The sequence below is a fragment of the Falco peregrinus genome, chromosome 8 (genome assembly GCF_023634155.1).
Source record: "Falco peregrinus isolate bFalPer1 chromosome 8, bFalPer1.pri, whole genome shotgun sequence".
NCBI lineage: Eukaryota > Metazoa > Chordata > Aves > Falconiformes > Falconidae > Falco > Falco peregrinus.
Window position 1 is genome coordinate 14808728 of NC_073728.1, and position 27620 is coordinate 14836347.

Here is a 27620-nt window from a genome sequence, read left to right on the forward strand (position 1 = left end):
CTGGAGAGCAAAGATAACAGCTGCCTGCAGCTGAGCTGCCTGCTTCGCTTCCTGTACCATCAAAAGAGAGAAATTCACCTCTGATTCTATTCTGGCTGGGGTCTGATGTGTCACACAGCACATGCCTTTGCCTCTCCATTAACTTGAAAAGAGCCATAGGTGGCTTTTTCAGACGATGGCTTTCGATATCTAAAGTTGCATGAGATGAAACTCGCCAAGGCTGCCCGAGGCTGGGAAATGGAGGGAGAAGTCCCAAGGACCAGTGCGGTGTCTCCATCACAGAACCAGCTCAGCTCTATCAATCACATTTTGCCCGGAACCTGCTGTGTGTTTACCATAGTAGTACTGCTGGGATTGTGTGCTTGGCTCTTCCATATTTTCAAATTATAAATTTTTGGCCTTCAAGAGAAAGCTATAGCAATAATTTGTTTATTTTTGTAACTAGATGCCTAATATTTAGAGTCTTGCATTTGACTTGGTCACCAGAGGAATAGTGACCTGATTTAAGGGCTGCCAAAGTCTGATGTTTTTTTGTTATGACTCATAAATTCTAACTTCACTATTGCATATTTCCCATAAATCTGCAAAGGTCTTTGTCTTCCAGTTACCAGATTGGACCAGTCTGGCTGAATTAAAGAGGATGGAGGGCCAGACTGTACTGAAGTGTGCTTTGGAGGTACTTTAGAAGCAGAGCTAGGTTGTGTGAGGTGCCATAAACAGAAGTAGAACAGAGAGCCTATTTGCTAAGCATCCCAGTCTCAGGGTATGAAAATACGCACGAGGAAGATGAGAAGATTAAAATGAGCTATGGACAGCAGGACAGAGCCACAATGAAAAGAGGCTGCTTCATGGAAGTACGCAGTAATGATGGACTGAAACCCTAAATCGTACCTAAAGGGCTGATAATGTTTTTGTACCACTAACCTGTCTGATGATAAGGTCCTTCTAGATCAGTAAGTTTCAGCACAGTGCACTGTGGGCTTGCCGACATGCGCAGGCTGCTTCTTGGGATCCTCAGCAGGCAGCTAAGGATGTGTCTGTGTGAGTGTTTTCAGGTGATCAAGCATCCCCTTCTGAGGTGTGCATTCCAGCTGCCCCATTCACTGTGCTTTGGTTCAGCCTGGCCAGAGTGCAAACTGGGTTTGGGATGGCCTGTCCCAGGAGGTGCTCTGCAAGTGCACAGCTGGCACAGTTCACTTACGGATGGGTTCAGGCCATAGGACCAGGCAGTGCTAGCCAGAAATAACACCCTGCAAACGTACGCAGTGTGGATGTTGGGTCCTGCATACCCACTGTTTCACTCTACAGCTCGCCTTTACTGTGCTGCACAGCTGTCTGATGCACATGTTGCTCCAGGAAACTGCAAAGTGGTCAGTAAGCTTGAAATCACTAAGTAGCAGTCTCTACCTCCCAGGGAAAAAATTAGAAAAAGCTGAAATCCACTGCTCTGGGTTGGTTGTAGAAGATTTGTCATAAGGAAATGGTGCATTGTTTTAATGCTAGTGCTTATCTCAGAGAATTGCATAATTCACTGCTTGAATGTATGTCTGCATTACTGGCTGCCTGCCCTTCCCAGGTGTGTTTGTGGATGTGTGAAAGCTGAACCAGCCCCACAGTGTGGAGCATGTTCTGAACTGAAACAGCTGAGTATTTAACAGCTGCATATCTGGGTATCGGCTTCTTTTCAGATGTGCATTGGCTGCTCTGTTCAGTGCATTTGTATAAATGTGGATTTGTGGATTTGTTTAAGCACCGCACAGATCCTTGTGTTGAGTAAAGGTGACTTAAGGAATAGAAGCTCCTTCTTGGGAGTGGCTCACAGGCATGAGTTTTAAGCGCAGTTATTAATTTTGAGGAATCAGAGCCTGAAAAGTCAGTGTGGCACAGTTCCGTGATGTTCCTATTTTTAATTGGATTTTGAAGCTTATAATTAATTTGTTAAAAAGGGGGAGATCCTGGCCCTGTAAAAGTGAGTGGGAGTATTGCCATTGCTTTCAGTAGAGGAGGATTTCACCATCGATCCTTTTATTCTTGCTAATCCTCTGCAACAACATAAGAACAGCCTGGCACATGGAAAGGGTCCTTCCCATTCCTTCTCCCTCCCATTGCCAGTAGTGAGGTAGGAGGACCCTCCCCCGCTTCTTCATTCCCATCCTTCCTACATATGTGCACCTTGGCAAGATACGCTTGCATTTCATCTTCTGGTAAGGTGAAAGCAGCCATTAAAGAAGCAGATTGTTCTTAGACTGCATGTGCAGAGAGATGCAAAGGTCTCTCTCTCTTCCTGCCCTCTCGTGGTTTTGAGTTGCTGCAGGAGGGCAGGATATCTAACCTCTTTGAGGTCTCTGGGTCAAGGAGCCAGCTGACATGGCTTTAAAGGTCACTGTGCTCCTTTGCATTTATCTTGTGCTATGCAGAGCACTGTATGCCAGCATGCTGTCTGGAGCACAAAGAGGTACTGTCTGACATTTTGTGGAATGGGGCTTGGGTCACAGAGGAGAAGCATGTGAAAACAAAACTCAGCTCAGGGCTGTGCAAGGCCAGACCAGGAACACTTGAGAGAGGAGCCCCTGCAGCAAGTAACTGAGATATGTGGCATCCCTGTGCTTGGCATTTCTGTCTTTCATAACTTATATATAGCACTGTACATTTTCAAAGCTCTTGATAAATGTTAACAAGCCAAACTCAGCTTCAGTCCTAATAGTTTCACAGAAAGCCCCGGATGTTTTTCCTTCACCCTTCTGCTCTGTAGGTGACAGTATCCTTCAGAGTGGCTGTACCTGCCAGATCTGGCTGAGCAGTCATCTGTGTTTGCAGTGTGTAGCAAACTTGTGCTGCGAGGCATTTTGTCTGCCTTGCTGTCTCCGCTCTAAGGTAGGCACTAGAGAGCGTCAGAGAACTGAGGAAACTGAATTACCATCGAGGCTTGTTTACTGACAGCTTTTAAAAATAATGCATGAACTGTTCAGACAAAGCCAGTGCACCATCACAGACATGACCAGAGCTGGGGAAATCCCTTTTCCCTGGGAAGGGAAGAGCAGTTGCAGTGTGCCAGGTAGGATGTCAAGTACTGGGTGGGGGAGAGAGCACTGCAGTTATCTGGGGCCAGCACTGGTGACAGTGTTTGAATTACAGTTGAGTAACCAGCCAGAAACAAGACGCCAGCACTTTGCTCGCTAACAAGAAGTTTCTTGCTCCCCCCCCCCCTCCCCCTCCCCCCCGCGAAGAAATCCTATTCAAAGAACAAAAGGCAAGTCAGCAGAGATGACCAGGCAGGCACAATCTAAGTGGGGTAGTGTTATTGCTGGCTCAGTCCATTGTCCTGTTGGGCATTTTCCCATGGTGGACTGTGGCACACAACAGAGACATCCAGGCTGGCCTTTCTGCACTCAGGGACTGAGGGACAAATGGATATTTTGGTGAAGTCTTGCCGGCTGCTCCCCCCCCTTCATTGCTTCACCCCAATGAATCCCTTAATTGAGCTACTGAGCCAAAGAAACTTCTCAGAGGCCAGCAAAATAGCTCAATTCCAGTTAACGTCTCAGCCCACTCTGTTGTTCTCCCTGGGGCGGATGACCACTGTGCAGCAGAGCTGCCTATGCAGTAAGTCCACAGAAACTCACCAGAGAACAGCTTTTTTTCCATGTATTTTGCTGCAGTTCTCTTGCCCTTTTCACTTTTCTTGCTCTTTTGGCCTCTCCAGTTTGTCACCTTGAAATACATAGGTCTCCCATAATCAGATCTCACTCCTTTACTTGCTGAATAGGCATGCTAAATATAGAAATCTGCATTTCTGCACTGAGAAATTGGTCTGCTGTGGCCAAGTGATTGTTTCACGTGACTCCATAGAGAGGTCATACAGACTGCAACTTCACTTTGGTCAGTGGTGGGTTTTTTAAGATCACGTTCTTAGCAATTGTAAGAACAAATAAATAAGTAATAATCCCTTCTCTGTTTGTAACTCCCAGCTTAGAAGCTTGGTAGTGAAACTGATTTCTTGACTGCATTTTATTTCAACTCCTTCCTCTCCCAATGCATCTATACGGTGCTGACTGCATGGGGAATAGTGACGTGGAGTTTATATAGGAATAGATGCACTGGAGCATTTGTTCTGGGGGGAGATTATAAGGTTGTAACAGAAGGTGTTAATGACTCCACAGATGTTACACCATAGCAAACTTTGCTTTGCAGACTGGTTTGCGTTAGAAGACAGGCAGATATGAACAGAGCAGACCAGAATCTCTCCTGTTTTATCACTATACTGTTTCACTGCCTTCAGTGGTACAGTTAATATTTTGGGGCAGAAGAACAACTGATAAAGGTGTAGTGCAAAAAGCCTGAAGGAACACCTGATTTAAAGAAGAAAACATTTCTCTTCTTGCACTCGCTGTCCTGATGCATGATTCCTTTGAACCAAGGAACAGTTTCTGTTGCCCAAAGCAACTAAAGAAGGTGCAGTCCTAGGGAGTAGCGGGCATGAAAGCTTGAGGTGAATGGATATGAGTCTGGCCATACAAGGGGTAAATGGCACCTGAGGTAAAGCATGTGACGCAGTGGTGGTGGCCACTCTGGAGTGGTGCACGCCTGCAGTGTGTTCAGGTGTTAGTACAGCCACTCACAGGTACCACAGTAATTCATCTGGCAAGGGTAGAGTGAACTGTAAAGCTGACTGAAAATCAGGCTCCAGCCACACAGCAGCACAGGCATTTGGGAACATTCTGAGGGCTTCTTTGAAGAGTAATTGACTGGTTTTGTTAGAAATGGGAAATAAGGTTGTGCAAGAATTTTAGCAGCAGTAAAATTTGGGCTGGATGCATCCGCAGTACAATGCATCACAAGCCCTAAGTTTGTTTTCCATCCCACACTGGCCATGAATTGTTTGATGGGCTAACCTGCCCGAGTGGGACAGAGACAAGGTGGGAGGACACAGGGCTTGCAAGTTGAGTGCTCCATAATCCTGCTGCCACGCTGACTGTTCTCTCCTCCCCTCTGCAGGTGAGAAGCCTTACAAGTGCTCGTGGGAAGGGTGCGAGTGGCGTTTTGCACGGAGCGACGAGCTCACAAGGCATTACAGAAAGCACACGGGTGCAAAGCCCTTTAAATGCAACCATTGTGACAGGTAATGCAGCCTTCGAACACGGTGTTCAAGCAACATGTGGACTTTGTGAGTGGCATGGAGCCACCAGCTCCTTGAGACAAGAGACCTGGCTTCTAGCACAGGGGGCCCTTCTGGCCTCCTGACCCACTGCCTCAATCCCCGAGCCAAGGAGGGGCCCTTCACTCTGCCCATGTCCTCTCTGCCTCGGTGGCCAGGCAGGCTGGCAGAGGGGGAATACTTCCTAAGCAGCCTAAGGTGTTTCCAGCCCACAGCACAAAGATGTGGGACCAGGCGTTAAGTCTCACTGAAGCCTGCCAGTGTCTGTTGTGGGCACAAGATTCAGTCCATAGGGCAGCTCTGTTAATGTTGTTAAAGCAGAGAAGACATCCAGAGGGTCCTAGACCACTTCAGTGATGGACCTCTCAACAAAGCATCTCCACAGCTTTCCGTCTGCTGGTCCTATGAGCCTGCTGCCCGCAAAAAGGCAGAGCTCCCGCTGTTTGCTCTGCTTCATGGACTACCCCAAGCACTACTGCTGGCTGCCTGAATTTTGGCAGAGTGGGCCTCACAAATACATGGGTGTACAAATAGCGGGGATGGGGAGTGTGTGTGGCTGTTGTGCCACAGGTGCCCCAAACCTATACGAAACCTCTAGGAAAAAAGCACTTAATTTCTATATATGATCTGATCATTGTCTTCTCTTACCACTGAGTCCAGGGCTCTGTGGTTCCCCAGATGTAACAGGAGAATCAAAAAAAGACAGAAAAGGGCATAATTTTCAAAAGCACAAGAGTGATATAGACACATTTACAATTCAAGTTCATGGGGTTGTTTTGTGTAGGATCAGTGATCTCTGCACATTCCTGCTAATTAGTGAATCTTTTCCTACAGTTTTAAATCTGACCCTTGACATCTGTTTGACATGGGAAATACTCTGAACCTTCATTCTCTGTGGGCCCAGATTTGAAAGCCTGATAGGTGCCCAGAGTCAGGGTTCCTGAAGAGCCTGTCATGCAGCAGTCCTCTGGGCACTCAGAAATGAGGGGCCAGTTTTGCCTGGTGGTGCTGAGCATCCAGCCGCTCCCAGCGTGAGACGTGTTTGCTGCTGCTCACTACCAATTCCTTTTTGCAGTCCTCACGCTTTAGCTGCTTGAATGAACAATGAGCTCGTCTGAAAAATCTGGTCATCCTTGCTTGGTGCTGAGTGGTTTTGAAAGCTGGGTTCTTTGAATTTAGAAACAAAACCAAAAGAACCTCCCCCTCCTCATCTCCAATCCCAATTGATAACAAATTAGGGTGGAGCAAAAGCAATTACCCCTATAATGACTCTTGACAGCACTGACAGGATCGAACAATGAGCACTTCTCCCCCTCACACCCTTCCAGTTGGAGATTGGCAGTGCCCTGGGTGAAACCTCGATCCACTATTGAGTAATCAAATAATGTGCTTGCATCTGAACATGTTATCCAGCTAATCCTATTTATATATATTTTTTAAAGAGGCTTAAGAAAATTACCCATCTTTTTAATGCAGCACTAAGGTTCTCTGCTCTGATAAGGAAATGTTTTGTAATACAATAAAGGCTCTAGGAAGCCTCTGGGTACACCAGACCAGCAGAGAACATGCGTGGAGAGAGGATGTGTGGGACATAAACAAGGGACCCCATCCTTTTATGGGAAGGAAATTTGATCATTTTCACATCCTGCCTTTCCAAGAGCTTCATCTCCTTAAGTGCTTTTCTGCCCTTGTCTCCCCTCTTCCCATCCCCCTTCCCCCATGGAGGACTTCCTTTTGGATTATCTTTTGTTTTATCCCTGGATTATCTTTTGTTTGCTCAGAATGAGGGGCAGGATAAACCAAGTAGGGACCTCTGGAGTTCTGCTTGTGTATCAGCATCTCTGTGAAGGAGAACAGTTACGTCCTCTGTAAATGTAAGGCATTGCTTTTCCTCTTCTTTCCTCTGAAGAGCATCCTGGCCCCCCTGCCCACCACCTGCCCACCACCCCTACACAGCTCCAGGTTTCTGTGTCAGGACAGACAATATTTTTAGCAGAGATCTAAAGAAAGAGCATTTTCAGCTCCCCAGTCTCTTTCAGCCCTTTAAGTATTCATTCTTCTCCCTCTACATACTATCCCTTCCTACCTAGTTTTTTTTTTTTCTTTGACAGCCAACTCAGTCACTGCAGTCAAGAGATATGTTCCTGCAGTCATCTAATGCATTTTCTGCTCCTCAGCTGAATCTGTAGATGAAGAAAACATATTTATTAGTAAGTTAAAAGTGCTGGAGATTGTGCAGTGTTGAACTCCATGCACATACCATCTGTCTGTGGTGGTAGGAGACAGATTTGTCTTTACTTTCCTAGTCAGTTGTTGCAAGCTGGTAGAGTGATACTGCCTGTTCTTTTGGCCCATTCTGCCATATCACTATTGTTCCTTCTTTTCTCATTCACAAATCTCTCTACTACCACCTATTGCAGGTATCACCTCAAGCAAGCACTGAAACATGTGCCTAAATCTGTCCTTAACTATTTAGGCAGACTTTCAATGTTAAAGACACCCCTTCCTGAGCCAAGGTTCCCAGCTGGAGAATAGTTTCTCCCTAATTGAACTGCTACCCTTTATTGCACCCACCATTATTGACAGGAGCTGTGGTCACTCCCTTAGACATCCTGGCTTGCTAAACTTTAAGGAGCCTTTTGGAGCTCTTAACAACACTGACACAGCACAAAACATGTGCCTGTTGTTCAGAGGCTATAACTTGGCAATCAGAGCATGAAAGTGGTGATTCACGTAGCAAAGAAGGGGAATCTTGTGTGCACAGTCTGGCTGCAATTCTCTTCCTAGGCTGTTTTCAGATGCGTTTGTGTCTCTGACCTTCTGGCTGACATCAAAAGGTTATTCATATCCTCTGTGTACAGGTCAATTTTAAAACAACAGAGATAAGATGTGATACTCTTCTGCTGTCCCAGCCCTATCCCAACACCGTGCAGCCCACAGATCACATTGTTAGTTATAGCTGGCAAACTACCACTGGTTTGAGAAGCACCATATGTACTGCAAATGGTGTGTGGTTTGGTGGCAGCAGGGGAGAAAGCAGAATCAGCTAAAGTGGTGTGGAACGCAGTGTACAAGTCCCTAGTGCCTTCAGACACCAGGGATGTGCTGGTTATTAGCATTCCCCAGAATTTTGCTCTTCAGAAACACAGACTAGGGTTATGTTCCTCACACAGTGCAAGCCCTCAGCACTCCGAGGGGTAGAGGATGACAGGTAGTTGCTTGTTCTGCATAAATGTGTTTAGGAGACAGCAGCATAGTGCCAGACTGTTGGGGTATATATTCCTCTGTGTGTGTGTGTGTGCATGTGCATGCACACGTGGTTTCCTTTTTGAAAGCAAGCTAACAGCATATTTAGCTGGAATGAACACATCCCACAGTGGAGAACCCACAGCTGGTAAGAAAGATGGCTGAGCAATAGTTTCTCTTCTCATTGTAGTTGCCTTCCCTCTTACTCCTGCAGAGGCTTGAGTGCCAAGCAATACCTTGTTGCTAAGGAGATAGAGCAAAAAGAGAAAAGAAGGCATCGTGTTTGGGAGCAAGAAATTTATGTATCACGCAACACTGTATGACTTTCAGAATTAGGGTATCTTTTCAAGCATAAACTGTCCTTTCTAAGAAGAGCTGGACTCGGGGTGGGACGATGGGGAAGATTGAGATGGGCCCATGTACAATATTCAGAGCTGATCTGGAACTGGAAGAGGTGTAGAGCCAGCAGTGTGGAGCAAGGTCTTGTCTCACAGGCAGGACTGGAGACCAGCAAGCTGCTATTTCTTAATTTGGGAAGAAAGGAATTTCCCCTGACAGTTTATCCTGTGAAGCCTCCTCCACTGCTGCCTGTAGTTGTACAAGGGAAAAAAAAAACGTGTCCACTAATCAATAGCTTTTTTTGACAGTGGGATTTAGCTGCAAAATTTTGTAGGGACTGTTTTACTGTTGAAAATAAATGTCCACATCCACCAGCCTTTACCAAAAGATAGAACTAACCAAACTGGTCAGCAGAATGTGGAGAATTAGTATTGTCCCATTTTATTAGCTGTAAACTAGCAAATACGGTATCATTTTATTAGCTATAAAAATATTCCAGGGCTGAAAAATACACTAGAAGCTAATACAGTGGTTTCTGGTGTGAAACAATGTATTGAATCAATGTTTTTAACAGATCTTGCTGTGCTGTGACTCAGCATACTTTTTCCTGGGTTGCATCTATACTAGAGACAATTGGAGAGGAAAAGCCATGCTTGGGTGGTGGTCTTATGACTAGTCCTAGACTGAAGTGCCAGCTGGTGCATGTCTTTTTGGCAGCCACTCAAGCTGTTGTTTTGTTTTGGCAGCCCTTGTAGCCCGAGCATGCTGCTTTCTCAGTTTAGACTGAGGAGAGAGATGTTGGTCCAAGGGTGTATTTTGGCACCCTAGGGCTAGAAAATTCTAGCTGTGCTGAGCCTGCTGTGTTGAAAGCCAAGTGCCCATTGTCAGATTCTTGTCTGTCTCACTGTGCTTCATGTAGGAGCTTGGAGGAATGCAGCATCCATCCTATTTTCAAGTCTTTCTTTTGAATTTTTGCCACTCTGAAGGTATTGACCCCCCTTGTAAGCTGCTACAAATCAGTAGAGGACAGCTGATTGAGCACAGCTATGCTTATCCACAGAAGATGACTGTCTACCTTTTCTTGCAAAACTTGCCTTTTTATGAGTTTCCTTTGTCTTAAAAATGTACCTCTTGATCACTGATCTCTGTGTGTAGATGCAGGTAGATTGCCCGTGATGGGGAATAATGCCAGCAGGACAGAAAAGATCCCCTAACTATTTAAAATCTCTTCATTTTTATAGTGCTTCTCTTTCTTAGCCTTTCTCTGCTTAGGGTGTTTATCCTCTGGGTATTTGCCTTTAGACTGAGTGTTCTTTTTTTTTATCTTTGAGTTTTGGCTTTTTTTTTGCTGAGTAGTAGTTTAATTTGTTCTTTTACCTTCTTTCTGAAAAATATGAAATACTCAGCTACTGCTTTTTTGGAAATACATTCAGTTCCCATGTATGAGCTATCCAGATTCTCACAATAAGCCATTTGGATATTCTTCAGACCAGTATCGGTGGCTCTTTTATATTCTAAATCTGTGGGGCAGTGAAAAGACATTCCAGACAACTCAGTTTTGGAAGTAGCTTTTCCTGATGCCCTCGAAGCCTACAAAAGCATTTTATTCAAAAGCCACAGATATGTGGGTTTTGTGTGATATTTATAATAGATTTTTTTGCTGTTAGTGAAAATAAACAAGCCAGTGTCTTGTGGCTTAGGGTGGAAAGAAGGCAAGCCAAGATTTGCAGGGAACTTGGAAACCTCCCATATTATAGTGCTCAAGTTGAAGTATCTAGTAGAAGTTTAATTTGTAAGAGTGTCTGAGTCCTGCCGCTCTGACAGTCAGGCTCCGTTTTAGGGCTTTGGGGTAGGCAGCCAGAACCACTGCCCACTTGTCCTGCGGTTTGCTCTCTGGTGCCACACGTATGTTTAATGACACTGTGATAGTGGATGTGAAATGGGTTGGTGCTTTCAATCCCATTTCTAATGGGTATGAAGTTGAAAAAATATTCTTGCTTATTGGCAGTCTTGATAAAATGGGGTATATATTGAATGACAGGGAAGGCAGGCACTCGTTCTCCTGAGAACTTACTCCCCTGATCACTCTGACAATATCTTGGTGTGAAGTGCCTGAATTTGGGCTGCTGTGAGTGCTGCTGTGAGCGCCCTGCAGCATGGCTACTACAAGGCAGCTGTTCTAGAATAGTAATTCCTGACTGACTCTTTGTGGTGTTGCTCTTCTCCTGGAGTAAGTCTGGTTTATTCTGATTATCATAACCCACTTCCCAAGTGGATTAAGTCATTTCAGAAGAAGGCAGTCATAAGCCTTTAGAGAGGGAGTTAATCAAGAATAGATACTTCATTTCAAATTCATGCCCTACCTTATTCTCAATTAACTTCATGTTTAGACCAGCCCTTAAACTCAACTAGTTCTCTAGGGTTGCCACTCTAAGTCCATCTCATCAGCATCCATCTACATGCTCAGAATATCAAAACATTAAGTTTCCTTATGAGATGGAGAAAAATGGCTTTGTGGATAAAGAACAGAAGTTGAAAGCTTAATTCCTGGCATATTTTTTTTCTGGTTTTACCACATTTGTTGTGTCATTTACAATTTCTTTGCCTTCTCTGTCTCTCAGTTTTCACTCTTACAAAATAGGGATAATACCTCATCTTCTCTCAACATCCTTCAGGGAGATAGCATTCATGAACATCCACATATTACCACCCAGATTCCCAGCAGAGAGAAAGGGAAAGATGTGTGGGCTGATGGATTGTCATCTCCAAATTCTGAACCAGCTTTCATAGAATCATAGAATCATTTAGGTTGGAAAAGAGTTTCAAGATCATAGAGTCCAACTGTAAACTTAACACTGCCAAGTCCACCACTAAACCATGTCCCTAAGCACCACTTCTCCACATCTTTAAATACCTCCAGGGACAGTAACTCAACCACTTCCCTGGGCAGCCTTTTACAATGACTGACAACCCTTTCAGTGAAGAAATTTTTCCTAATATCCAATTTAAGCCTGCCCTGGTACAACTTGAGGCTGTTTCCCCTTGTCCCATTGCATGTTACTTGGGAGAAGAGACTGACCCCACCTGCCTACAGCCTCCTGTCAGGTAGCTGTAGAGAGCATGGAGGTCCCCCTGAGTCTTCTCTTCTCCAGACTGAACAGTCCCAGTTCCCTCAGCTGCTCCTCATAACACTTGCCCTCCAGACCCTTCCCCAGCTCCGTTGCCCTTCTCTGGACACGCTCAGCACCCCTACATCCCTCTTGTGGTGAGGGGCCCAAAACTGAACACGGCATTCGAGGTGCAGCCTCACCAGTGCCAGGTACAGGGGAACAATCACTGCCCTGGCCCTGCTGGCCATGCTGTTTCCGATACGAGCCAAGATGCTGTTGGCCCCCCTTATCTAGGGAGTTTTACAGAAGACAACAGAGACTTTTAAGAGCAGTAAGTATTTGGCTCAATGAAGTTGCATTGTTTTTCATTTTTGTATTTCAATAGCATATTGGACTGTAATTACACTAAAGTGCATCTGACATAAGCAAAAATGACATCTTTTTTTCCAATATACTTTTTCATTGCGGATGGTAAACATGCAAAACTAAAACAAGACAAATGTAATTCTAAAAGTTTTCCTTCCAGTTTGGAGCTGGAAATGAGAATTCAGCTCTCAAAACTGGCATCATACCTCTGTGCTTGTTGCAGGTTCTGGGCATTTGAGAAAGGTGGTGTTTTTTTAAACTGGCGTTGCTGAGTACTTGAGCAAAACTGACTTGTTTTATTTCATTTTTTTACATGCACACACACGCTTACACAAAATACTTGATTTTATACTGCAGGTGCATACATGAGTGCTCTTCCCTGATGTTTGATGCAGTGAAAGCAGAGAGAGGGAGGGGAACAGAGAAAGAAGAGTAGCCTATTTAGCTGCCAAAGAGCCAGGATATTGGCCATCTGTGGTCACAGAGGTCAATCACACAGGGTTTGGTGGCAAACCATGCTTAATACAAGAGATGTCTCTAAACTTGGATATATATTTCCTCCTGTACATAAGGAGGAAGGAGCAGGAACCTTGTTTTCCCAAATCCTGTATTTATTTGATTTCCCACTTCCTTTATTTTGCAGGTGTTTTTCCAGGTCTGATCACCTCGCCCTCCACATGAAGAGACACATCTAAATATCAATCAGTTTGGTATGGATGTCATCTGAGCTGTGTTGTGAGATGAAAGTGGAACTCAAGTTACAATGTGCTACCTTGCAGGAGAAAGAACTTGATCACATGTAATCCTCTGTACAGAGACCACAGGCTCACACTGTCATGCACCCAATTATACTTCAATACGTACATTGGTTCTTCATGCCTTGCCCCAGCTGGATGGGAGAAGATGCAGGCGAGGAAGTGGTACAGAGGTGAAGTCAATGAGAAGGAACAGTTGCTTACAGTACTTCGTCTCTCTTGGATTTGTCTCCTGTTTCTGCCAATGGAAATCAGAGAAAACAGAGGAGGCTTCCCTGCAGGTGGACGGCAGTAGGAGGGGCTTATTTAACTTGCTTCTCAGTGCAACTCAATAGGAGAATATGTCGTCTTGAAGTTGCATATTTGTAGCACTAACTTTCTTTTTAAATAGATGGGGGGAAAACAATGACCTAGAAAACCAAATCCCAGTTTGGTAGCCAAAATTAACCTCTTGGTTCGTTTGTTCTTTGTCTGAGAATTCCTAATGTTCAGTGCGTCAGACTTCTCACAGACAGTTTGACCTGTCTTGGTTTTGGTTCTTCTTCCTAGAACTGAGCTATTGAGATCCTTTTAAGTCAATACCAGTGGCCTTAATGGCAGTAGACTGTGGAGTGACACTTGTGACACAAATATCCTCGTTCTGGCCTGAGTTTATGTAGACTTCACGGAGGACTATATTTTTGTTGGTTGTTTTTATTTTAATTTTTATTTTGGCTATTGCACAATGTATGCACTAGGGACTCTGGAAGCTGCTGCCATGATGGCTAAGTGGCCAAGGGATAAACCCCTGAGAAACAGCACCTAATATCTCTGTAGGCCTCACCTTACTGCCATAGCTAGGACTTCTTGTTTATTTGCTGAACAAAAAACTTTAAAAGCTTATTTGGAAGCTTAAACATTTTTTCTCTTTTCTTCATGAACAAGTGATCTTCAGAACTCCTTGTCTTCACCTGGATATCGGTCTGGGACTGGCCACACAGGCATGACTACAGGATTCCTTCCACATCATGTGAGCATGTTAGCCACAACCCACAGTGACTTAGTGATGAATTTTGTTGCTTTTTCTTGCTGTTCTTCTATTAACCAATTTAAAATATTAGACTTTTGTTTGCGTAAAGAGCACCTGCAGACTTTAATTTAAAGCTAATGTTTGTTGAGCATCTTACAAAAAAAAACCCAAGCCAAAAATCCTACTCCAGTGTCTTGAGTGGGAAATCGAGAACCTCTTCCAAGTACAGTGGCTTCACTCAGCGTTAGCCTTTTAAAGTCCTCCTTTTCCATTCATCAAGTTGATGCTGTAGCCCACTCCTAAATGAAAAAATGTAACAGTGTGAACGGTGAAGGAAGGGTTGGAATTTACATACAGCAGTGAGGCTTTTCCAAATGATTGTCTAAAGTATTATTAACCTAGAGGTCCATTTTGGCCTACTCTGTGAACCATCAAGAAGTGGAGGTCTCATGCTCACCTTGTCAATCCTATTGATAATTTGATTTTGTTGGCTCAAAGTGGATTAAAGTCTTCATTACAAAAGAAAAACAAAAACATCTATCTTACCGTAACTTGCATTTGAAACTATTTGGCACTGGCCCTGACTCCAAAGACTGCATTTAGGACCATAAAAATGGCCTATGCAAGCAGGCAGGTGGTCATTAGGTTGTATATTTTGTATATTCTGGGACCATCCCTACAAGATGTGTCTAGAAATGAAACAAAACAGCACGTGGTCCACAAATGGTTGCTGCTCTTTTATACTGTATTAGCCAACTGCCCTTCTTTGACTGTTTTGACTCATTGACTGTTAAATATTTCCCTTAATTTGTGTATTGGGAGGTAAAACTGTACTCTTGGGGGAAAAGAGAAAACAAGAAACTCGATAGATGTTTAAGAGCCGTCACCGGGATCCTTGGCACTTGAATTCTCAGCATTTTACAACCTTTGGTTCCAGTGAGAGATTGAATTTACTCAAAAGATGCTGAATTTCCTCACAGTTTTCACAAAACACTGTGACTGTCGACTGAACACTTTGGGGACAGGGGGGAAATACGATGTCTGGCCCATATGGCATGAAATATGGACCAAAATCTAACCATCTTTTAGGGACAATGATGTAACATTCATAATAAAAGCATGAGAGAGAGCAAGAGAGAGAGTGAAAGAAAGACAGAGAGAAAGAGAGAGAGAACGGAAATTGAGTTTATTCCAAAGATTTAAAACTAACTATACTCTATATGTGTATATATATATGCTTATATATATATGTATACATTTAAAAATTGCGGAGCACTGCTTGCTGACAATCTCGTATTTCTCTAGTTCTGTATTTGCATACTTTTTATGGCCATTCCACCCAGTTGTTCCACTGGGACTGAGGGCCCTAGAATCCAATTTGTGTTGGAATATATAGAGCATCCTGGCAGATGTCTAATGGGAACTGAAACCTCAGCTGTGTGAAACTGTAGAGCATCCAGTCAGTGCATTAGATTAACAAAAGGATAAGAGAATCCTAGACTTCCATTACTGTCGTGTCCTACAGTGTGTGCTCTCAAACCCACTACTATGATACTCATTGGCTGTGAACCTGCATAAATATCCTCCTTTGACCTCTGAACACAACTGCCTTTAGACATGCTATTACTAGTCTAAAAACCTTAATTATTAAGTGACAGTTTAAGTACCAGACTCTATTGAAAATGGAAAAAATCAAGCAAGATTGTTTATTTACTTCCAGTTGTCATTTATGTATGGTCTTGTTGACATCTTATTTAAATATGGTAGAACAAGGGCCCCATGGAAAAAAAACATGCTGAAATGTCTGATTATTTTGTTCTAGAGGCAGGCCTACCTCTAAGTCATGGATCCAAATAGCCTAAAAAAATTAGAGAAAAGAGGAATAAGAGACTTAACCAGATTTGAGGTTTCTCAGGCTCCCTCTGTGGCAGGTTTTGAACTCTGAAGCCAAATTTTGATGTTTGGGACCATCTCTTCTGTTTGTAAACAGAGATATTTTTCAACTGTGTACATGGTGTCCTTAGTCAATCTCTGGACTTCGGTTTTTGGGTGCTTATATACAAGTGTCTTAGTCATTACTAACATTTTGAACCACAGCTGGTATTTGTAGGAGTTGGAAAGACATAATTAGTGACACATTCCAGGATTCGTTTTTTACAGTAAGTTTTGTTTCTTTGCAGATTTTTAAGCTGTGCCCTTCAAACTTGTGTAATCTGTTACAGCTGGAACCTTTTTGGGCCCTGTGTCTCCTTCCTAAAGTTGTACAGTTGTCCTCTATTTGTAAACTATGAGTAGAAACAGACTAATGAGGAAAGGCTAAACCTCTCTGTAAGGCTTCTTGGAAGCAAGCTGAGGATTGGGTTATCCAGCTGTAGAAAGGAAAAGCTTAACTTTGTTTCCTTCATGCTTGTTTTATGCCTATTTGCAAAAGAGAAGCCTTTATAAGAAAGTCAGATTGTGATTTCCAAGGCCATGGAACTGTAGGATGAGAACAAATTGAGACAAAAATCTCACAAATACTGTACACAGAAGAAGCAACTAAAGCAAATGTGAGTTTTTGTGAAGAGCTGAATAATATTTTGGAGCAGAGCAGTCAATCATAGAATCATGCAGGTGAGAAGGGGCCTCCAGAGGCCATCTTGGCCGATCTCCAGCTAGAGCTGGTTGCTCAGGGCCATATCCAGCTGTGTTTTAAATATCCCCAAGAATGGAAATTCAACAACCTGTCTGTGCAAGCTGGTCCAATATTTCACCACTCTTATGGTTTAAAAAAAATAATTAAAAAAAATCCATGTGTCATGTAGGAATTTTCTGTGTTCCAGCTTGTTTTCATTGCCTCTTCCACTGTGCACCTCCAAGAGTCTAGCTTCTTCTCTACACCCTCTGTTAGGTATATGTAGACAGCAATAAGATCTACCCTTACTCTCTTCTTCCTAAGATTGGACCATGTCTCTCAGCCTCTCTTCATCCATCACGTGTTCCAGAACCTGGTCTCCATGGTGGCTGTCTTTTAGACTTGCTCCAATATGTCAGTAATTTTCTTATAACGGGGAGATCAAAACCAGACAGAATATTCCAGATCAAGATGTGCTTCATATGTTACAATGTTGATATAATTCATTTATTCTGGATTTTTCCATTATCCAGTTAAGACGAGCTATACTGTATGACAAGATTCTATTTTGAAAACTAACTTACGAAAAATCATTTAGGAAGTACCAGTATAAAGATTTTTCTAATCAGATTTGTTGTGTCTGTGTATAAAAACATGGTTATAGAAATGTGCTTTCTCTACTGCCGTCTTGAGGCCTGGCATGCAAAATTCTGTTTTACCAACTTAATCATTGCTGGTTTACCTTCAACTAAAAAAATGTATCATTTTAGTTGTACAGTATCAATTACAAAGACACATGATGCTGTTATTTTAGTTACTTTTTAGACCAAAACAACACTTCGGTGTGTCTTTGTTCTGTTTGTTTTCCCCCTTAGAGCAACCTAAAATATGACATGTATTTCATAAAGATTGGTCTAACAGAAAAGGGCATTCCAGAGTCCAGAGTATTTTTCATTATCTTAGAGTTGTTCTTTTTCAATACCCAGTACTCAGTCTAGAAAATTATATTACCTGGATAAAATGGCAAGTGAAGAAGAGAAGGGATGGACTGAAATCCTAGATTCTTTCAATGGCTTGGACGAGGCCCTGAGCAGTCTGATCTAACTAAACTGTTTTTTAGACAGAGGGTTAAATTAGGTGCCCTCCAGAGGTACCTTCCAACATTAATTTTTCTGTGTTTCTATGATTCATTTCAGAGCTCTCACTGATTAAATGTGTACTTTAAATAGTTCTTCCCAGGCTTGTGCTGGTGGAACAGACTGTAGGACAGGTCTGTAAGGTTTCTCTCAAACTCTGAGAGTTTCATCCTTATTAAACTTTATAAGGCTTCTTCATGAAGAACACTTAGGAGGAAATCTTAAAAAAAACAAACCCAAACCCTTAGCAAACCAGCCTGAAGCAATATCAGATCATGAGATACGCTGCAGCTGCAGGGACCAACCAGATACTATGGAAACAAGTTTGCTAGCCTGGAAGACCCATATGATGTCTCAAAAATGGTTTCCAGGACCTGAAACCTAAGCTAACATATATTTCTATAAAGGTGAAAATAAAATTATTGGGTTTTTTCATTCATTCTTAGTTTCCTCAGACTTTTGGAATTGGGTTTACTGTTTTTTTAGGTTAGCACACTTTCACTTAATACTTGGAAAGCACTGACCAAACACAAATGGGGAAGAAGAACCTGAATGCAAGAGGAGCCCCCAGGTCCTTGCTTTTGGAACTGTTTTAACTTCAGGAGTAAAAAGACAACTAATCACTAAGGGTGTATGGCTCAAATGGGAGTTGATCAATATGATAGTTGCAGTGACTGAGTGTATCTTACCTCTGACCTTTCTGATATCTACAGAGTCAGGCTTTCTCGCTCATTTTTACCTGGCCCTAGACAATTTGGGCTTTTTAGCTGTCTCTAATACAAAGGTTGCTCCTCCTCTTTAACATAGTTTGTTTATCTGTGTACAAAAGAGGTCATAATTGGTGCTTTTGACAAAACTGATGAAAATCCAATTTGCTTAAGTGTTTCCTTTTCTCTGCCTGTTCCCTTAATGTATGTCAAAACCTATAAATCTAAAAAATTAAAAAGAGGAAAGATTTGTAAATAATTTCATGTTACTAGGCCAGCACCCAGTGGATCAAGGGCTTTTATTCTTGATTTCATTCAGGACTTGGCACATCCTATCATTCCATCTAGTAAGACTGTTTTTAAGCTTTCATATCCTGGGTGACGCCTCTAACCCAACAATCTTTTAAAGTACTTTTTGCTGATTTCAGATTGAATTGCACTTGCAAAGATCCCCACATTTTGCAAAGAACAAAAAACAATGCTTGACAATAACTCTATTTAACTCTGTCTTGAAAAATGAAAATTATTTCCTCCCAAGATAGTACAACTACTCATTGACAAATCTTGCCTGTCTTTCATTAGCATTAAATCTACGCCTTCCTGAATGATCCTTTCCAGATCAAGGTTGGATATTCTTCTTACTTTTGTCACATTTGAGTCTCTTTTTATTGATAGTTTAGGGTGGACTACGGCAGTCTTTCTCCTCCACAGCTCTGCGCTGGCTTCAGTGGCAAGATTTAGCATTGTAGAACTGTAGAATCCAGCCTACCATGTACTAAGATGTGTCTTGTAAAGCTGAGACTTTCCTCCTCCCGTAGAGGAAGAAGTCCAAGACATACTTGTGCTATATAAGTTATATATATAATGATAGAGTTGTATATATAAATTATATACATAAAAATGTGGAGACGGGGGGATAGGCTGGCTTTATCACCTCAAGAATGGGTTTCCCTACCTGAAAATTTTCAAATGCAGGCATCATTTTTCAAACAGGATTTTATAATTTTCCTTAATGCTTGTTAATGGCATTTTTGGTGTAATAATTGAAGTTGGAACTCTTCACGATTTTCAAAATGAAAGCTTTGATGATTTTTTTTAAGTGCTTTGGTCCTAACTTCTGTATACTGCCAGGAAACATTTTCTCCACCCTGTCTCTGTGTGGGTGTGGATGTACAACAGTATACTGTATATACCTACACAGAAGAGGAAACTGAGCTACTGACTTACAGTTTGTAGTAGCCAACCGTGCCTATTGCTTTGATTTAGGGAGGGCACTTGCTGTTGCCATTGCATTTTAGGAATCATGTCAGCTTCTGTAGAAGAACTTTCAACATTGCTGGAAAATACATGTTGCTGTGTACCGTGAATGAGTAGGCTGCAAATGTGGGGATTGGGAGGGGAAGTGGGAAGGGTTGTGCGTGTGAGGGCTTAGCACGTACACACTAAAAGCGAGCTAAAATGGACAGAAAGGTGACAGTTTTAGCCTTTATTGTTGGGCTTTCGGGGAAATGAAAAGCTAGCACGCAGTCCCTGGAAGGCCTGATGGCTGAAGGGCTGATCTTTATATTTTGCAACATACATTTTACCCACCGCTCTGTATTTTAAACCCCAGGCCTGTCAGATTCTGGAAGTAGATCAAAACACTGGTTTAAACACTACTTTGTTACCAAGGCCATGTCTCTACCAGGGAAGTTGCCCTGTATTAAAATACCAATCTAGTTGCAATCACTTTGTAGCTGCACCTATTAACTTGATTGCCTGGACTGAGTTTGCATTAGCATCCTGTGCAGTTAAGCTGAAGTGTAGGAAATGCTTCAAGCAATTAGGATACCTCTACAGGAAGGTTCTTGCACCAACGTAAGTACCTAATTTTGAAATCACTGCATATAAACCATGACAACTTTTCTCTTAGAAACAAGGCCTTAGTTTAGCATGTCTACTCATCTAGTTGAAAAAATAATAATGCAGTCTGAGATTTTTTTTCTTGCTTTGCAAAGTGGCCTGTTTTCTTTCTTGTCCTTTGAAACCTTTCTTGCTCTCTACTACACATTAGTTTTTTGTTTGGGGGATATTTTTTTTTAGCAACAACAACAACAAAAAGTATGAATGCTCCTATTTAAACAAAAAAAAACAAAAACAAAACAAACAACATTGCTTGAAGGACTTTCATTTTGCACTATAATTTTTCTTTTACCAGATGTGTCTGACAAGTGCATTTTGGAGATGCCCTCGGTCACGTTCTCTCAGGCCTACTCTGGTATTTCTAATATATCACGGAAGTACCCAATCTTGTAGCCCTCAGTTCTGCCTTTTTTTGACATTTTATTTTTTTTAAGCTTTTTATATATATATATATATAAATATATTACTTTGTCAGTTTTTTTGCTGTACAAAAAGTCTTAAGATTTAAAAATATTATTTGTATTATATGATGGTGGTATGTTAATGTTACAAAATTATTAATGAAGAAAAAATTTATTTTTGTTACTGGTCTGTTTCATAATTCTTTTTTAAATTGGTATATTGTAAGATATCTATGCAAAAATGTTATGTGACGCATTTTTATTTAAGAATGTAATATGTGTAATAAACAGTAGAATGTGTTTGGCCCAACAGTGTTTAGTGTGCCTTGTATATTATTTCTTTATAAAAACTGTGAAGAGTGAAATGGCTTTTGAGTATCAGTTAAGGCTATGGTTCTGTAAACGGTTACTGACACAAAATATGTAACTTCTAAGTATGCTTTAGCTTATCAGAATCATATTTTTGGATTTAAATGATTTCTTTTTCTTTAATGTATTTTATACAGTTGAAGTGTCACTTATATTCATGCCATATCACATGTTACTTTTGGAAAAGATGCTCAGGAAGGAAGTTCTTATTCTTAAACGCCGACCAGACTTGGCTTGTAATACTGCTTCTGTTGGTGTCAGTGACTTCTGGTATTTGACAGTTTACACTGGTTGAAGATTTCAGCCACTATTATTTTTGTAAAAGACACAGAGAACACTTGTATTGCATTTTCGATACATTTTGTTGGTCAGTGGTCAAAACAGGACTAGACTTTGAGGCTCCTGAGCACTAGTGCTATGCTCTAGTCCATGTATCAAGAGTGCAGTATTGTTCTCTTTCCCTGGTCTCAGTCATTTAGTCTCCCTCTTTAATGTCTGCAGAGTTGCAAGCACAGTTGAATCCACCTGGATGCTCAAGTACTAAAAAGTATTTAGGCAGTAAAACCAGTAATTATGAGCACAATCACTTTGCAGTGTCACGGCATAAAATGAAATTACTTCTTCAAGTCAAGCTAGTATCCCTTTACATTTTTGCTGTCTTGTGTTCACGCACTGCAGCAACCTCAATGGGCATTGCATATGAATGTCCTATAGGGCTCGTCTGATGCCAGCTTGCTAGGTTTTATTTCTGGGACAATATGCCTCACTTTCCCTGTTGGGAAACCTGCTAGGACTGTTTATGTCAGACAGACAGAGGGTAGGGTTTCCCTCCTGACATCTGCGTCTAGAAGCCAGATGACCATTCTAACGTGCTGATTTATACTCCCTCTGTAGCTAATGAAGAGACACATACCCAGATGTGACTCACTCCAGGGGATGAGTTGAATGCAAAAGGAGCTGAGGTGACATCAAGCATTTCTGGAAAGCCACATGGTAAGTTGGAAGACGAAAGTTCCAGTGATGTCCAAGCCTGCTCTGGTCACTCAGGTTGTACCAGATGTTTAGTGATGGACATAATTTGCATTGTTTGGATGTATGCTAATGAATGCTCTTGAGCACAGGAAAAGGGCTCAGTACGGGTCAAAATGTTGGGCTTGTGTTCCAGAAAGTCAAAACCACACAGTGCTCTTGCTGCTTCAGTGTGGCCATGATACCTTGGTGTCTTACAGAGTGTGAGGCAGCCAGTTGTTACAGAGTTTTTGGCATCCTACCATGAAAATACAGGCTGAAAAAAAAAATGGTTTCTCTTGTAGATTGAAGTACTTGTATGAAGTAGGTATGAATGAAGTTATGTATGACACAGAATTCTTTCTGAAAATAGAATTTATAGCTTTTTTTCTTGTAAAGACAAGGTCCAGGTTCCTTCACCTTCTCTCTTCCTTGAAAACCTCTGGAAGCTTTTAGCATCTTGCCTGCCTTGAGCTTTTTGACAGTTACATGTCTATATGTCTAGGTAAAGATACTTCTAGCATAAATTAGTCCTCTGCTCTCCACCTGTGAGAGGGACTTCCAGAGAGTTCTGGAACAACCCCATTTTGAAGGAAACTTTGGGGCAACTTCTTTGGCCTGTATTCAACTGGCATGAATTGGAGGGAGGATTATCATTTACAAGTAAACATATAACCAGTTTGTTTTCCAGGAACTTCCAGAAAATACAATACATTACTATAATACACTTTGTCTTAGAAGCAAGTAGGTTATTAATCTGCAGGAATAGCTGTCAGACACTTCCCCAGCCTGGAGGCCAGAGAAAAGAGATACTGTGAAAGAACTTCTGTCTGAAATTGTTCAGGTAGCACATGGTCAAGCACCTTGAGCAACTCCCACTGTCAGGGTGCAGAGTTCTCTAAGGAAAGAAAAATGTATTCATTTCTAGGGTTAGACTACGCATAAGACCATCCTGTGGAGCTCATCTGATGCAAACTCATTGTGTCCAAACTTTGTGTGACTTTTCAGACACAGTTCCTCTCCTTCAAATGCATCTCAGCTGAAGCAGAGAAGGGCTGAAGAGTCCTCACCCCCTTCTGAGGCTGTAGGAGGCTGAGCGAGCACTGTCTAGGCATGACTGCAGCACGTGCTATCTGGTGGGCAGCTTACTCTAGCACATGAGGTTGCCATAGGCATTAGTTTCCTCAAGTATCTTCTTTTCCAAGCTACTTCAGCTGAGAAAAAGCCTTCCCATGAAACTTACAAATGTAAGTTTTTCTCCACACACACCCCTTTTTAAATTATTTTTGCTTTACCTCACCTTTTCCTAGTGAGAGTAAATAATGAGAGCAGAATGAAAAGTGAATGAAAGTGAGGGTTTGCCACCAGAATTATGCTATTTTAAAGCTTTTTACAAATATCTGTAATACTTCTGAGTTTAATTAAGTTTGAAATATGTCACTCAGTTTTGATAAGAAGTAAATAGTTTTTCATTAACAGTTTCTGACCACCTGGCTGGAAGTCTTTCCAGAAGCCCAGTTGTAAGCCATCTCTGCTGATGGAGAGCTTGTGTACCTCATCAGCTGACAAGTGCTGACAGCTGACAAGGGTTATCAGAACTATGGCTTCTAGGGGCCTTCTTGTCCGTGGCTTATCCATTGACTTCAGTTTTCTGGAGATCTTCTGTCTGAAACCATAACAGGCACATGCTGTTTCCAGAGATCCTTCCTCATGTTCCCCTGCAGCATGGTTTCAGATTCATTGTCTGCTTATATTCTGGTTGGTTAATGTTCAGTGATGGAGAGGCAATAAAACTGAGCAAGATGAAGTTGTGCTATACCTAGTTAGTCTTGAGTTTAAAATTCCTCAGGACGCTCTTCCAAATTCAGTCAAATTTACCTCTATCTGCTGGATTTCTGGTGGACTTTTTGGGGGTGGAGACTGAACAAAAGCATCCCAAACAGCTGGAAGGGTTACCTCAAATTCAAGTTGAGTGCCTCAAATAATATGGAGTGTGGGGACTAGAAATGAAACTTCCAATCCAGGCAAACACCTTCTGATCCAAGGCTCCTATCTGATATTTTGATTTTACTGAGGTAATCGGAAGGCACTTTTCCCCTCAGGATCCAGTCTATCTGGTGTTAGCAAAACTAGGACCAGAACCAATCCTGTAAGTAGACAGAAGTATGGTTGAGTGATACCATTTTAAAAGTATTTGGGGATATTCAGGAAGGTTCTTCGAGAAATAGGAAATTTCCTGCCCTTCAACAAAAGCCTTTTTACCCTTTCAACAGAAAACCGCAAAATAAATACAAGTTCCTAAAAGTCAGTGATGAGAACCCTGGCCTTCTGAGATGAATGTTTTGGTCCCTGAAGTGTATGCTTCTTTCGATCTCTTTCCTGTGACCCTAAAATACTGTGGCTAGCTGATGGTGGCAGGAGGAGCTGCTACAAGGAAGCTAATTTGGAAGAGGAAGGAGGGCACAGCCCTCAGGATCAGAGCAACGCCTAATGCTCTGGGAAACAGCAAGAGCTGCCAGGCTATAATCTAAATGCACTTCATGAGCTCTGGCACCAAATGGAAGGTCTCAGCTACAGATCTTTTATCTCCATGTGAAATCACATGAGTAGCTCCAAAGCATTGCCAGAAACACCCTGAAATCCCAAGTAACCATCATTAATAAATCTGTTTCTATGCTTTTTCTTTTCTGATGCTTATCTTATAAACATTTCCCTAAAACCTCTCGGGTCACTCTGAACCTCCTCATCTCTCTCCTTTTTCAGGTTTTCATGCTGCCAGATGACAGTTTCCCTCCTTAGCCCAAGACTATAACCACCCCTTTACGTTTAACTGATTAATTGATATTTAATGATTAAATTATTATTTAATGATAAACCCAGTTTTCTTCATTGCTAAGGATGAGTTACAGGCAGCTAAAGTAATCACTGTTTAGAGACCTGAGAAATAAAATTGTGGCTGGGTCGCCATGCACCTCAGAGAATATAACTTATGTACTGGTGAGTCAGTGGTGTGACACCCAAGGAACGTATGTGCTTGTCCAGTGTAGTCCTCCCTCGCTCAGAGACCCCATTCCTAAAAGGTTAGTTAGGTGTTCCCCCGGGCTACAGCACAGCCTGGATCAGGGGAGAGGGGCTCAGCGATACCCCCTACCCCCAGGAGGCAGACGGCTGCCATTTTGAGAGGCAGGGCCTGAGGCGGGGCCTCTCCGGCCCCTGCGGTGTGGAGGCGCTGAGGAGAGGCACCTCAAAATGGCGCCGCTCTCCCCTCAGGTGTCCTAGCAGCAGCCGGCCTGTCCCCTCGCGCACCTTTGGGTATTGATGGCGAGCACTAGGCTTGCTCAGTGCCTCAGCAACTGGAAATTGTGGCAGCAACAGCAGGAGCATTAAGGTTGAAGGGAAGTGTAGGGTGAAATGTTCTTCTGTCAGGTGGGTATTTTCCCGGCATGTGGAAGCGATGGCACCCTTTTTCCGTGCAGTGGTTCTGTCACCCTTCTGTCCCCATCCCATACTTCACTGTTTTGGCGTCCCTCCTGCAAAGCTGGCCAGGCTTTCTGCTGAGCCGTGAGGGTTTTCTTTTCACAGTGCTGGTAACCAAAGAACTATAAAATGCCACTGTGTTCTTCACGGTGAGGATTGCTATTAACCACTCATCTGCTTTTCTCTCAGCATTTGTGATGTTGGGTGCCTGCCCTCCCAAGCCACGACACGGATAAAAGCCAGCCACCTAGGCATCCACGGGTCACATTTTCATTACTAAATCCTACAGGGCTATAGCCTAGTTATTTGTACTGTTAAGTTGCTGGGATGGCCCTGTCAGCCAGACCCCACAACACCGCCCAGGGGGTGGTTCAGGGCTAGCAGGTGCCCAAAGGCAGCCCAGGTGTGGGCACTGTTTTGGGAGATTTTGTGGGGAAAGGTAAGAGATTTCAGTGGTGTGAGACATAAGCCATGTGGAGCCAGTCAGCCTCAGGGCCAGAGAAGGCCCCAGGTGTGTTTACTTGTCTGTGTGAATGCCACCAGCACTCCCACACAGTGCCATTCTCTCCAGCAGCTGCTGTTGGCCTCTTTCAATGACTGCAGCTGTCTGTGAGGACAGGGGGACAGGCTCACAGGAGGTGTGTCACTGTGATCAGGTGTTGCCTGAAATCAATTGATCTGTGGGGGGAGAAGATAGCTGTGCTGCTCTCGGAACACAGCCTCTGGCAGCCAGGCTGCTCTGGCTTGGTGCCTCAGATGTCTGCCACGGCGAAGAAGCTTCAAGATGGTGGCTGTGCCAGCAGTAGCTGGGATGGCCGCCAGGCTGGGCAGACCTCCTCCTTCCACTGCATGTGCTTGGTGGTGCCAGGCAGTGGGAGGTAAGCACATGCTCCAGAAGGAAGCTGGCCCACCATCGTGGGCAGGTGAAAAACACATCCATAGGCTGAACAATCTTGTTCAACCCCTGGGTAGTTACTGCCTGACAAACTTAAGGAGGGCAGTTTTCCCTTTGATGTTAGTGAGAATCCCACTGTACGCATACAAAGGGGAGAATGTACCCCTAATCAATCAGAAATCACTGGCAGCAGGTCACTGTGTCAAAAGAGTTTTGGCTGCACGTTCCTCACGGTTCAGAAGGGCCCCATTTCCACACAGGGAAGGACTTGCTTGGAAGCCGTATGAAAAGATGAAAAATAGTCAACAACTCTGAGAAAATTGCCTGTATGTTTATGTCAATTTAATGAAGAAATATACACTCCATTTTAAATGCCGCCTTCGTTTATTTTTTTTACAGAAGAGAAAAGGATGAAGAGGACACTGAAGACAAAACATGCAAAGAAAACCTCAACTCAAGTTTGGTTTTAAGTAGAGCAAGACGTTAGTGGAGCTGTATGGCAAGGAACTGTACCAGAATTTGGAAGTGCCAGACCGTACCTATACCACAGCAGATATTTTAGGTAAATTTAACTAAATATTATCGTCTTGTATTGGCTCAATTTTAGTGATGAGTTTAGTGAGGTTTTGTCCTGTGTATGCTCCTATATAGCACAAGTGTAGTATGCCCATGGAATTCACTTGCTCTATGGCTCTAGCAAACACACAGCAAGGTGTTAATATCTGCGTAAGACATTTTGCCTGAGGGATTCTGCTGTGAAAGGCTAATACTGGTTTCTTCTTTCGATGAGGCAAGTTCAATAATTAGCAGTAAGCAGTGGGGAGAGGGTTTTACTGACAGTAGCCAAGCCCAAGGAGGACAGTTTGAACTAACATTTGCTGTTACTGAATTCTTGCTAAATCCAGATTCTAGGAATTTACAATGTAGTCTGCAGAGTGTTTGAGTTGACTTTGACGCCAAGTTAGGAAAGGCACCTCTCCTTGAACAAAACCAAATCCACACAACTGTATCCATTGGTTACAATACCCTTTATTATAAGTAAAGCAACCAATTTTCTCCAAGGCATGGAGTGCCTTCATTACTCCTTGTGTTGATTTTTTTCTGAAAAAAATTTGTAAATAGTTTCAGAAA

General features: G+C 42.7%; 1 protein-coding gene across 6 annotated transcripts in view; it reads left to right on the forward strand.

Annotated features, from left to right (window-relative positions):
• Nucleotides 1-27620, forward strand: part of KLF7 (KLF transcription factor 7) — a 112327-nt gene that overhangs the window by 44616 nt on the left and 40091 nt on the right. For 2 of the 6 annotated variants that reach the window (XM_013298811.3, XM_027786214.2), the window contains exons 3-4: nucleotides 4996-5119; nucleotides 12860-21052. In XM_013298811.3, coding sequence (XP_013154265.1) covers nucleotides 4996-5119; nucleotides 12860-12911 — 176 coding nt within the window. In that variant the 3' untranslated portion in view covers nucleotides 12912-21052. Of the gene's footprint in view, nucleotides 1-4995; nucleotides 5120-12859; nucleotides 21053-22003; nucleotides 22103-26888; nucleotides 27052-27620 lie in introns of those variants that run through there. The other 4 variants (XR_008748412.1, XR_008748411.1, XR_003554268.2 and 1 more) reach the window with 4 other exon arrangements.